Genomic DNA, 13,554 nt, shown 5'->3' on the forward strand with positions numbered 1-13,554 from the left:
GCCCACATGTATTTATCTATATACTACAATTTGGGTATCAAGTATATTGGGGGTATTTACAGGTAAATTAAGTCTTCCACTGAACTTTTGAACGTTTATCTTATATGTGTGTATGCTGTGGTTGGGTACTGTATCAGATGATCCTGACAGGTTTGGGTTAACCGGAGTTAACCCGGTCACCGGTCCGATTCTGTGAGAACGGGGTGTGACATTTTAGGTCTAGAACACATTCTAAAAGCCTATTCATCTTTATTTTCTTACTTCAGCATGCCTTCTAGATCTATAATTTATTGCAAGAATACATACTAAACACTACCTAGTCTCAATTTTTGTTTTCATGCTGAATAATCCTTATTTTAATTTTTCAAGTTATTTACAAATTATTCATTGACTTTCAAAAAATTTCAAACTGATCGAGATATTATCCAAAACATTCCTAATATTTAGGATTTTTTAAATATTTTTACGAATTTCTTGCAATGCCATGTGACAATTTTTTCCCCTTTTTTGGGGTACTAAACAGGGTTTCAAAAATTCTTTCCAAAAAAAAAATAAAAATACAGTGTATCAAAAAATGCCTCATAATCAATCGACATTTCAAATCGGAATATTCCCATTAAGATTCCTCTGAATCGGATGAGTTTCCACATCAAATGCCTCAATTTTAGTGTTCTTGGAACCGATTCCAGTCAGTTTTGAACTGATCCGTATCAAAATCGTCAGCACCGATTCCATCATCGATTTTCGCTTTTTAAAACCCTATTCTTTGTGCTTGGCATGTACTAATCCGAGAGAAGATTTAGTTTTTGAATTTCAAAGTTCCCCTTGGGAATTGTGAAGTTTTCTTTTGCTCAAAAAAAAAAAAAATTTTGCCGAAAACATGAGAAAATACCAAAACTTTTCTTTTCTTTTCTTCTACTCTAATGATAACCAAACATACATTTTTTTTTTTTTCTCATCATTTCATTTCCTTTATTCTCTTTTCGTTTTTTTCTTTTCTTTTCTTGGCTGCCAAACATAGCCTATAGCAAAATTATCTGCGAGTATCCAACACGATATCCTCTGCTTCTGAGTTCTGCCACCGAATAGCAAACCCATCGACTGTTAAATTTTGGTTCAGTATCAGTTCTTCTCTTACTTGGGAGAGGGACTTACATGCCTTTCGTCTTCTGCCCTATGAGTTATCTGAAGTTCCAATCTTCTCCTCTCCATATATCCCACAAAGCAAATAGCTATTCTGGTCCACTTTTCTCCTCCCCTCAAACTCTTTCGCTTCCAATCTCTTCCTTTCGAGACAAACCCATATCCCGCATCAACCACAATGCCATCTCTCCATCTCTTTCATCCTTCTCCCTTCCCCCAAACTCTCCCTGCAAACATCAGCTTTGGAACCCTAGAGTCTCACAAAATGAAGCTTCCATCTTGGAAGGCCACGAAGAGGACCCCCCCAATCCTTCCGAGGAATTTGATGATTTGGCAACCGATGGACCCGTTTATAGGAAGACATTGAGACTGGTGGAGTGTTCCATGTTCGCAGCTGTCGCTGGCTTAGCCTATTTTTTAAGTAATTCTCTTGCAATTGAGGTATAGTTTGTTCTGAAATTTAAGTATTTAGAAGATTAGAATTTCATTTACATTGCTGAAAGAATCGAGGGTATGTCTTGATTTTATGTAAAACCATGAAAATTTTGTATGGAAATACTTCAAAACATCATTGGGAAGGGAATGGGATGGAATCCCAGTTGGGTAAAAGAAGTGCAGTCACATAACTTAGTTGAGTTGCTAATAGATTACACTTAATTGTGCGAGTTCATACTGGTTTCCCTTCTTCCGGCTAACTAGCGTCTGGTAATTGTTATTAACACAGTAAGGTTGACTTATTAGTATTTGGTATACTCTTCCAGACAATATTAATGAAAATCAGGTTTTTGTGTAATGATCTTTATGCCATTTACAAACATGCCCTGTTCATGTTTGTGATAATGATAGGTTGTTCACTTTATTGAGACACATTTTTTATGTTGCTTTTGACTTTGTCCAGAGCTATGTTGCTTGTTTCTTCTCATTGCCGATAGTAATCTCCTCAATGAGATGGGGTATTGCAGCTGGTAGAAAAACTATGGTTTGTCTCTGAACCACCTGCTTCTGCTCAAATATTACCCTTTAGGGACAATGATTTTCCTGTTTAAATGCTTTCGTCTGATAATTGTACACATAGGTGGCCACTGCTGTGCTACTACTTACCTTGTCAGGTCCTGTGAAGGCATTAACCTATCTGGTGAGTGCTTGCCTTATTGGTTCTTCTTCAGCCCTTCACACTAGAAGACTCTGTTGCTTTGTACTTTATATTGAATGCCTTGAGAATCTTATTTTTCAAAAGACTGCATATTATTGTGTGCTTGACTGTGTAGAAGTCTCTGTTGTTTTGGTGTAGCTAATGATGCAGCTCATTTTGCATATTCTACTATTAACATGACTAGTTTTGAATCTGAAATTTGGTTTTGCAAAACACTGGAGGTGTTGAATTGGTCTCAAAGACATCTGTGACCTCCTGATAATCTAGTACTACAATTTATTTATTTCTAATTTTGATCTTTGCATGGAAATGATCCACATTCCGTACAAGTCCTTGCGAGCTCTGATCTGGAATAGAGCTTCTGGGTTGTGCTTATAATGTCTGATTGTATCTTTTCATACAAAATTTATTCTTGTCCTTGGATCTACTTAAAAGTTGGTCTTACATTTTTTTGAATACAAGTTTTAACTTTCTTTCGGTCCAAGGACTGCATTATTTAGATTAAGTTATAAAGATTTGATCTAAGCCATGTAGATTATAATTGGAGAGACTGAAGTCTCCTGAGAAGAAAGACATATTATGGATTTGTGGAGATTTATATGTCCCGATAACCCCTAAAATTGGTTAAAAAAGAATGTCGAACTTAATAGGGAAGTTGGTTAGGCTTTCTATGTAACATATTTTCTAATGCAACAAATAAAAAAATAAACCTCAATAAATTAGCATGCAGAAAATCTAGACACACATACACACTCAGATATGTGACATATATACTTAGGGGAAAAAGAAGCCTAGAAGGTAGCATGGCCTCTTCAACCAGACATAGGAAGAAGGGTGAAATGACTGGGGTGCCCTCATGAAAAATGGAAATCCCGCTACTATTGATGCTTCTACATGTGCTCCCATTGGTCCCCATGCTGGTGCAGGGGCCACGCTGCCTTTTAGGGACCCTCTCGCATAATTTGGGCAAGAGAACACTACTCGCTTGCCTAGGCAGACCAATGGGAGCTCGTGCGGAGGCATCTTCAACTCATGGATGGGGGGGGGGGTATCGCAGTCTTTTCACGCCTGGCTGTGTCTAGGCCTAGACACACGCAAGTAGGTAGCATTCTTTTTCCCATTTTGAAAATTGCATGGTCTTCATAAAATCAGCAGTATTTGTTATACCTCCTTTGTGACCATTGCTCTTCTTCCTGCAAAACCTGCAATTTTCCATGGTTATTTGTTTTTGTCTTCTCATGGGTTGCTGCTTTAAAGTAGTTGAAATTTACTGGCTAATTATTGAGTTCTGCTTTGTTCACATCTTTTCCTGTGCAGCTTATGCATGGATTAGTTGGTCTTGCCCTGGGTACTCTATGGAGGTATGCAATTGAAATGTTGTCCAAATGTATATAATCTGTTTAGGTTACCCGACCAAAAGGTTCAAACATTTGCATCATATTCACCCATCAGCAGCTCAACCAATAGCACTGAAGTATATCTTGTGCAACAAGTTGAGCTGCTTCATAAGTGATTCGTACCGGTACATTAAACCTTTACGGATTAGTGTAGCTGTAATAACTCGGGAAATCTTTAAAGTTTATCTACCCTTTTCTATTTGTGCCATTTTGACCTTTTATGTGTGCTTTACAGTTTGTGTAACTGCATGTTGGTTATTCACTTCTCAGGCTAGGGGTGAACTGGAGCCTCTCAATCATCTTTTGTTCACTTGTACTCTCTCCTGCCCTGCCACCTAATATTCATCGCTGGTGCGGATATCTCCTTTGGTTGTTCATGTATTGCTGATGGGGATGCTATTTAATTGATGTGCAGGTTCGAGCCATGGGTGCCATGGGGTATGTCTTAATATCCTCGTTCCTGATAAGAGAAAACATACTTGCTCTGGTAACTAATTATCCTCCAAAAAGCTGAGTTCTTATGGTCTCAGAACTGGCTTCCTTATGTCTTCTGTTGTTCACTTGTTTGTGTGCAGATAACAATAAACATCCATGCTTCTCTTACCTACATACTTACAGCCATAGCTGTAAATACAATTCCATCAATGGATGTGATATACACTATATTCGGGACCTTGGTATCAACTTATTACAACTTTTTTCTTGTTGCTGCTGCTTCAGTTGGTGTGCTAACCAGAACATTTTTTTCTTGTGACAGCTTTTGCTGAACTGTGGGTTCTTTGTATTCTTGCTTCACATTCTGTATGCTGTATTCCTTAGCAGACTTGGGATGAAATCTTCTTTGGCACTGCCAAAATGGCTAGAAAAGGCAATATGAGTGCTTTGCTTTTTCGAGGATTGGAAGAACAGTGAAGAATAGTCAAGGCAATATTAATGCTGTTGATGCAGGTGTCATTGTTGTTTCCAATTGTCTTAACAACATTATCAAGAAATTCTCATGTTGCCTATATACTCTAATAGGCAAAGCTTGAGATCCAACTCTCATCAACATCACTACATCAGTGACAATGTTTCTACCTGTTCATGATATATCAAGTCTTGAAGTCATCATATCTCTCTTCAATCTGTATTATTTTTTAAGAGCCATTGTCATGTTTACTGTATAATCATTACTGTAATTTGTCAGTTGTGTAATCATAACTGTAATTGATCAGAGAAAGTATTCGTCTCCCACCCCCCCCCCCCCCAAAAAAAAAAAAAAAAGAATGAAAAAGAATTCACGTCAACTCTATTCTTTTTCTCTTTTGATTATTTGTGTTGCTAAATGATTATGCAACTGTAATTGACATTAATATACTCCAAGGTTGAGATAGGCCTCAAAAGTGTACTTGTGTGAATAAGGCATCTGAAGAACACCCAATGTTAGACTGACTCACTTGAATTCAAGGATTGGTAACACTTCATGTTGGCATGAATTTAAGGATTAGGGCAGAAACGCAACCCATATTGGAAGAATTGGTTCAGTGAGTTCCATTGTTGATCATTTATATGTAGTATGGAGGATGTGTACTGCAAGGCTGGTATGGGCGGATGTACAACGCAAGCAATCCCTCTGGAATCAAGCATTGATTCATACCAGTTAGTACACTAATTACTGTCCATTGGGTTCATATGAGAAAAGGAATCAATGACAAAAGGCTGAAGGTGGAATGTGTTTCTCCTCGGAGATATCAAGTTCGCGGTGGTGTTTATAACAGAAATTTATAAGCAGAGATGTTTGGATTCCACAGTTTAAGAGTCACAAGTTTAACCACTAAAATGGCTGCAAAAATTTTGAGTGCATCTTTGAGTACTTATACCATTGGATGCTCTAATAGGTGGACTTGCTCATTACGTTGTACACATTGGTGGTGATTCTTATGAAAACTTTCCTTACATATGAAATTTAAGATCTTCTTCTGGAGATTTTGCAGGGGAGGGATTCTCACTAAGGATATTTTGGAAAAATCGAAGCAAACTAACTTATTGTGTGTTTTCTGCGGTGACCACATCCCAAATCATATGCACCTGTTTTTATCTTGTGAGTTGACCAAGCAGATTTGGGCCGCATGCCCTTTATTGCGTTATGTTTCAATAATAACATCATTGGGAAGGATAACCAGATAAGTTTCTTTTCCTATCATTTTATCCTATTTTATTTGGAATCACTGGAACAAAGTCACTTTTAAACACGAAAATCGTAATCCCCACAAAATCCTCACCTCAACACTTTTGGTAGTATATTAAGGGCCCGTTTGATAATGTTTCAAGAAAAGCGTTTCTGCCGTTTCTGTTTCCAGAAACAGAAAAAACGGAGTAAAAAGCGTTTGATAAAACTGTTTCGTTTCACCTATTTTTAGAAATAAAAATAGAAATTTTTACTTATTTATGGTTTAAGAAACGACCTAGGCGAAAAAAGTTCAACTTGTTTCGCCGTTTCTGAAAACGACTTGTGGCCATTCTTTCATTGGTTACTATCGACTTCTAAAAACATGACTTATCAAACACCTTCAATTCCATTTCTGTTTCTAGAAACGGAAATTTATGTTTCTGCCGTTTCTTGAAACAGAAACGGCAGAAATGTTATCAAACGGGCCCTAACATTGATTTCAAGAAACATCAATTACAGTCAAGTCTTCAAATACAATCTTCTCTCTCCATCCCAACTTTGTTGTTTCCAAAATTTGATTTTATCTTAATGATTTCTGTTGCGGTTAAGATTATGAATCCCAAATTAAGTGGTTGGGCAACCCGTTTTCTCTTAAGGGGGAATGTCTCTCATTCCCGACTGATTACTTGATGAGATGGGATTCCATTGAGGCAGCAACCAAGGATTTCCTTAGCGAAGTCAAAGAAGCACAGCTGAAAGGATGGATGATTAAGATTTAAGGAGGTGTGGTCTAATTCGGAAGATCTCCATAGAGTACTAACTGACTTGACAGCCACTTCATGGCCCTTGAGCACTTTCACTCAATTTTTGGATGTCTATAACCTCTAAAGTAAACTTTCCTCTATTGCTCAGACCTACGAATGAACTGGTTTATTTTTTGGTCAAGATAGCCATTACGACTATGAATAGGTGTATTAACTATAATTTTTGTAATCCAGATGACACTGTGATGCAGCTTTTGTAATTTTCTTTTCCTTTTTCAGAAAAAATAATTATTATTATAATAAAGATCGAGTGGAATGAATTGAACCCAGAAAGGGTAGTGCTAGAGAAGATAGCATAGAGTTGGGCTATGGGTGTGTGTTAGTGAAGCGCCTAAGGGCAATATGGGAATAATACTCTCTTTTAGGCAGATTTGGTTCAACCTAGTTTGATTTGCTTCGGTTGGTTCTTTTAAAAGGCCACCCCAAACACATCAGTAAAGCACATATTATACGTTTCAAAAGGCCAGATTGGATTTGAAGCCCCGACAGAATTGAACCAGAACCGGACATCTTGACGGTCTACTCCTACCAAAACTGGATTTGATTGAATCTGGTAAAACCCGACGGCCAAAGTGGGACATAACTTATTTGTTTTGATAAGTGATGAAAAAAACCAGCCGGTTGAAAAATGCCCTGTTCCATGGATTGAACAATGCAGTATAAAACTAGAAACAGCCAGGTGAACCATGTACATTAGAATGTGGAAGAGCTCTGGTGATGGATGACTGGCAAGATATATTCAAATGCACTCCAGTGGTTATGACTGGCTCCAAATTTAAATTGATGGAATGGCAAAACTGGATTTAAATAATCAGAGGCTTGGTTGAGTTGCATTAGCCGAGAGAGGTTTACTCATAAGTCATCCTCCAGAAATAACTAATATAATTTCTGTGCTAGCTCATTCAGAATATCCATTCACATTTTAACATTAAGAAGATAGTTGTAGAAGGTAAATCAAGCACATGGAAGATTACTTGAGAATCCCTACAAACTATAGTAAAACATGCCAAAGATTGTTGTCAAGCCAATCTCAAACTATGCCATAAAAAGCATGCAAATTATGGATTAGAAACAGGCTGGAACTTTACATTGTTGATTATGGAAAACCAATGGTTAAATGGTCTGCACATTATTAACCACACTAATAAAAGAATACCGGATTAGAAATGAACCTCCCTCTTCATATGGGCAGAAAGATACACTCAAAATTGGTTCCAACATCATCTGTATAATACGATAAGGCTCCAAACCAGGTTAGCCCAAAGAAGAGTTATAAAAAGGATAATTGAACACATATTCTGTACATAGCTACAGACATCAACCAGAACTGCCTTCTCTATAGGTTAGAAGGATTGGGGTTTTCACTTGGAACCTCTACCATCAATATCTGTCCTCTTCGTACGAAAAGAATGAAATCTTTCAGTACTGAGCTGGACATGCTAATTGTGCTTAGAACAGCTCCATCACAAGGTTTCGGAAGTCAGTTTGTTTTCTTCTTATTTCCTTTTTTTTCTTCTCCCACTTTTTCTATTTCCTTTTTTGAACTCAAGTCCTTTTTTTTATTTTTTATTTTTTTTATTTTAAATAAACTACCTTGGTAGCTAACTTGCACCAGATCCCTTCATCTGTGCATGAAGACAGTTCGAATCATCAGATACGAGTGCATCAGCTCCAGCTTTCTCTCAGATGAATGTTTTGAATGCCTGTTGAAATGTCTGTGATAGAGCTAATTTGAGCATCTGTAGAGCGATTCTGTACCCAGTTCATCCAGTCTCCACGTCTACGCATTTTATTTCCCTGTAATAACAATCATCATAAGTAAATCCACTCATTTCAAAGCATACCAGATGTTAAACGCTAAATAAAGACTTACTTGTACTTCTACAACAGCAGAGAGTTGCAATGATCTCAGTATCAGGTTGATATCACTTGTCATGGCTTTAACCTAAGCAATATCAAATGAAAGGAAAAGTACCATCAATAAATAAAAAGGACATTTTAAAAGGGAAAACTAAGAGAGGCAAAAAGAACTAATGATGATAAAAACAATGTACGAGGGAAAAAAAAAAAAAATGACATTTTAAAGGGAAAAGTAAAAAAGGCAAAAAGGACCAGCAAGCACTGAAGGGGTGGGGGGATAAGGAATATAGTTTTATTTATCACAATTTTGTACTTTTAAATGCAAAAATCCCAGAATTAAATTACATGCCTACAAGGTCCATTTGGTTTTATCCTTGTGCAAGTATCTGAGAAGGATCTTCCCTAGCCACTTGCTAAAAACCCCCCACCAACTTTTGGAAGGAACACCAAATACATATGGGAGGAGAAAATAGCTTAATTGCTCTGGTAACAATGAAGACTTAGTGATAGAATGCAGCAAAAAACATCAGGTGGGACAAAAGCTGAGTGCTTTTTTCCCCAGATCAATGATTAGTGCAACTATGGATATGTAGGGAAGTAGGAAAATTTGTATTCAAATATTTACCTACAGATGATATTGAAATGCACAGAATGATCAACTAAATTTAATGTCAGATCCTATGTCAATAATATACCTTAAACACACTAGCACAGGTAAACAAACCATCCTTAAATTAAAATATATTTTAGTTCATAAGAGGCACCCAGAAGAAAAATTGCAGTGAAGGTTGCATTTCACTGAGCAATGGAAGCTGGTTGTATTACATCTGTTTCCAAGGAAATGAAAATAGGGCTCAAATACTTTACCACATTCATGCATATGTGTAGCAATATTACAAGAGAAACAAAAATAACAAATTGATAGCAAACTTGAACAAGAAATGCAATTAGAGATATAAATATATCCAGACAAAAAATTCTACTTTGGACCTATACACATGTCCAGGAGTATTCAAACAAGGTGCCTGGACTTTTGACCTTGGCAGCAATCTATCATACCAACAGTTGTACACTCGAGTGGTTTTCAGATATTATATATGATGCAATGTTAGTTAAAATTTATCCGACTTAAAAGGAAAGATCAATCAAAACTTGAAGTACCAAGTATTCTACGTAAGATGTTACTGCTTTTCGTTTTGTGGCCCTTATTCATAATTGCAATCATATTTTGATAACAAAAAGCTATATCTGAAACTTTCTTCTCTGCTTTTTCCCTACGTTTGTCCGATTTTCTGGACTTGGATTTGAGTAGCAGAGATACCTGGTAAATGACAATGAATAGGATCATAATATATCTTGGACTGCCTCGGCATAAATTCACAAGAAAATTTGTGAAAGAGATTGGTGCGATGATAAGAAACATGGTCACTGAAACGATTAGTTGATTTTGTTCGAAGAGCACTGAATCCAATCAAAGATAATTGGTTCAACTAAGATGGGGTAGCGGAAGAAATGGGAAAAGGAATGCAATTATCTGTTTGATATCTTATCTCTATCTCCCCAAAAAGTCATAGAAGACAGATGAGAAGGAAAAACAAAGAAGTGACAAAAGGTGGAGAGAAGAGAAAGGGGGAAGTTAGTGTTTGTGTCCATAGCAGAAGAGGCAATGCAATAAGGGGGGCCCAAATGGTGGGAGATGGGTTCAGAAGTGGCTGTGAGGCTCTCACCGTGGAAACTGGGAACCGGTGATTGGTGGAAAATCAATGAATGATTCAGATTAACTTTATGCCAGATCTATGGATACAATTGAAAGACGTCAGAATAGTACACCACCCACCCCCCCCCCCCCCAAAAAAAAAAGAAGAGTAGAAAGAAAGACAAGCTGTGAAAAAGAAAAACCAGAAAATGTAGCAGAAAAGTAGCAGTATCAATGGAAAATACTCAAACCACAATAGAAGAGAAATATGCTCGTGGAGACACATGAAGTCATGTGCAAGGGATGTAGAGGAGATATATGAAGACTCTTGGTCTCAACTGCGATTAAATCTGTGGTCTTCATTGTTGATCATCTATAAAATGCTTCCTTTCTATCCGACATTAGTGATACAAAAGCCTCTCAAACTCTAGCCCTCATAGTCCATTAACCTATTTACTATCAGCATCAGTACTGTAGTTAGTTAATTTCCTTCTCCAAAATAAAAAATAAATAAACAAAAACAGGCCCCTGCTTCAAATCAAACAAAAGATGTAGGATGTTAACCAAATCAAAACTCAGAAATAATTTAATACATTTACATGAACATCCCACATAACAACATAGGCAAAGAAATACCACCCTTGGCTAGATCATCAACCACTTCATTTCCGAACCTCGGTCCAACAGAATGAGATGTTCATCAGGGAAGCCAAAGCCCAAAACTCTATGAGATAGAGAATCTTCCACCTTCTAGGGAGGTTAGCTCATAAATTGATTAACAAGTTTAGAAGTTAAATTAGTACATGAATATACTAAGTTTTCTTTTTTTTCGAAGGGGTTACATCATCTTTTCTTTGGAGAGGGGGAGGAGGATGAAGAGTCCTCCCAAAACAGTATCTAATAAAAATGAAAACTTATTGAATATGTTTCTTCCTTAAGTCATATTGGTTACATAAAACAAACAGTTGCCTCCATACAATCAGGTTCCTAAACAATTACCTCAAACATATTTCCTTCCACAACCAATATTACCTATTATCCTAAAGAAGAAAACTCATCTTTTTCAGGCACAGAGTGTCTCTTGAATTAACATACCACATGTTCTACGTTTTTTTTTTTTTTCAGAGATGCTTTAACTAGAGACAATATGACCTAGAGGTCAAGCATAAAAATAAAAGAATGAGACATTTTTAAGAGCAATAGGATTTTGCAAACTTCAGGGTTTCATAAAAATGACTTCATAACTATATTACAGCACAAGAAAATAGATGTCAGAGTAATCACCCTTCTAAACCCTGCAATACGATGAACGGGAATCCAGCCTTCATCATCCATCAAGCTCTTCATGTAACCATCCTTCTCCAAGTTCTCCTTACTACATTGTCAACCATAAAAGTTAAATTTAAATTTTAGGAAAACACTAATCAACATGTCTACACAAAAAGAGAAAAGTCAAGGAATTTTTGAAGTACCTGAAGTAATACTCAATTTGATAGAGTATTTTGTTGCACATTCCAACTTCTGAGTTTGGAAAAATAGGTTGATTGTATGTTAATGCTCCACTTATTGCATCAATGTATGGTGGCGGGGAGGGCACTGAAGGCAGAGACACCGGAGGACAATACCATGGATTTGACACCTCTGTAAAGTGCAGTGTTAGACTGATCAGAGTAATAATGCCTAAAAAGAATAGAAGAAGAAGAAACTCACCTGAATAGTTTGCATTGCCGTAATAAGGGAACATATAGCCAGGAATTGGTGGAGGAGGAGGTTGATGGTTTACGTTAAAGTATGGAGAGTTAATCATTGGAGTTGAATGAAGAAAAGAGTGTATTAACGAACGTCTTGGTCCAAGAAATTCAGATGATCCATTAATAAATCCATGGTGGATTTGCTGCCGCGAATTCACCCATCTAGCATTGGTATTGCAATTGAATCCACCCCGATTATGATTCCAATGGCTGCTTTGCTGTTGTTGATGACCGGTAGTCGAAAAATTATGATTTGGTAACACATATCCTCCTCTTTTTCCTCCTTTCGAATTGAACCCATTAGCTCTCTGATTCCGACGAAACCCATCTGAATGATAATGCTGATGATGAATTCGGTTAGCGCCGTAATTATATTGGCTTGAAGACTGACTCCTAGGCCCCATTGAGGATGGACTAGAGGAGGAAGATGTCACTGTACTATGCTCCGACCTAGGAGCAGAGTCATCAACAGAAACTGAAACCGTGGAATCAATAGCTGAAGACGAAGACAAACACTCATTTTTGTTAGCACCAGCCATCTCGGTAGGAACAGGCTCACAAGTCGCAATTTCTGTTGAGAGGATCACCTGCACCCAAAAGAAAAAGATCCTCAAAATCTCTTTAGTTACCAGAAAACCCTAAAACTAGAACGACCCACGCCATAGAAAGAGATGAGATTGAGATTGATAGAGAAAAAGTAGAGAAAATAAAGACCTCAGGAGAGGGAACTCTCTGAATAGAGAGAGCTGGCCAAGACGAAGCATCCATGACAGAATCCATTACCAATGCATGCAGCTTGAGGTTCAGAGAGTTAGTTTTTTTTCCAAGGGTTGCTTGAGATGGTGGTACTCATGATCGGACTGGTTAGCCATGAAGGTAAGAGCTTCTGAGACGAGGCTTTCAGGGCCGAAATCGAAAAGAAAAAGACCACTTAAAGCTTACAGTGTTCATGTCGTTTTCGGATATAAATAAATAGAGGAAATTACAGACCCAACATATATTGGTTTTGGAGAGTTTTGGAGTTTCCTTATCCTGGTAGGAATCTCTTCCTAGTTCCTAGTCATCATCGTCCTTGAGCCTTGAGGGGTCTGGGACATAACGGTATTTCTTTCCGACAGGTTTTACAGATCGGTATCGGATTAGTCGGCCCATGTCAGCTTGAATCAGTCGATTTGTGTTTGGTAGCTAAGAAAAATAAAAGACAATGACAAAATCATTGTGTTATGCATCTATCTTTTACCTCAAATTCAATTTTTTTTTTTTGAATTTTTTTTCTTTTTTCTTTACCATCAAACATAGTCTTAGTTTTCATTAAAATTTAGAAATTTTTTTAATAAAAAATTTACCCTTGATCAGATTTGATTCTCGAAATGATCCCGCCGATCTGATACTGATATTGATACCTCATTCCATGTTCGAAAAAGGGAGAGTATCGATCGATGATCTTAGATTCAGGATGACCCTTCTACGTGGGTAAACCGATAAAAAATTTTATAATTAAAAGAAAAATGTGTAAATCATTTATAAATAGTTGGGTTTTGATTTTAAAAAAATAAAATTGTGCATTAAATGGTTTGATAC

The 13,554-nt window shown here is 37.1% G+C and overlaps 2 protein-coding genes across 3 annotated transcripts; one reads left to right on the plus strand and one right to left on the minus strand.

Annotated features, from left to right (window-relative positions):
• Window positions 1-1,051: 1,051 nt before the first annotated feature.
• Window positions 1,052-4,807, plus strand: LOC122064700. 2 transcript variants are annotated; one of them, XR_006135801.1, is made up of 8 exons: window positions 1,052-1,584; window positions 2,042-2,122; window positions 2,219-2,278; window positions 3,614-3,657; window positions 3,964-4,006; window positions 4,109-4,131; window positions 4,269-4,370; window positions 4,451-4,465. XR_006135801.1 is itself a non-coding variant. In XM_042628463.1 (8 exons), exons 1-8 carry the CDS (start codon window positions 1,156-1,158, stop codon window positions 4,568-4,570), a joined length of 951 nt encoding a protein of 316 aa, XP_042484397.1. In that variant the 5' UTR covers window positions 1,059-1,155; the 3' UTR covers window positions 4,571-4,807. The 2 variants fall into 2 exon arrangements, 1 of the variants encoding a protein (XP_042484397.1); XM_042628463.1 differs by having other exon boundaries at window positions 1,059-1,584; window positions 4,109-4,180; window positions 4,451-4,807.
• Window positions 4,808-7,696: 2,889 nt separating this feature from the next.
• Window positions 7,697-13,042, minus strand: LOC122064699 (la-related protein 1B-like). The gene is made up of 6 exons (XM_042628462.1): window positions 12,688-13,042; window positions 11,933-12,560; window positions 11,695-11,863; window positions 11,507-11,597; window positions 8,540-8,611; window positions 7,697-8,463 (listed from the first exon to the last, which is right to left on the minus strand). Exons 1-6 carry the CDS (start codon window positions 12,751-12,753, stop codon window positions 8,332-8,334), a joined length of 1,158 nt encoding a protein of 385 aa, XP_042484396.1. The 5' UTR covers window positions 12,754-13,042; the 3' UTR covers window positions 7,697-8,331.
• Between the last annotated feature and the right edge of the window lie 512 nt (window positions 13,043-13,554).

The sequence above is a fragment of the Macadamia integrifolia genome, unplaced genomic scaffold (assembly GCF_013358625.1).
Source record: "Macadamia integrifolia cultivar HAES 741 unplaced genomic scaffold, SCU_Mint_v3 scaffold1718, whole genome shotgun sequence".
Lineage (NCBI taxonomy): Eukaryota > Viridiplantae > Streptophyta > Magnoliopsida > Proteales > Proteaceae > Macadamia > Macadamia integrifolia.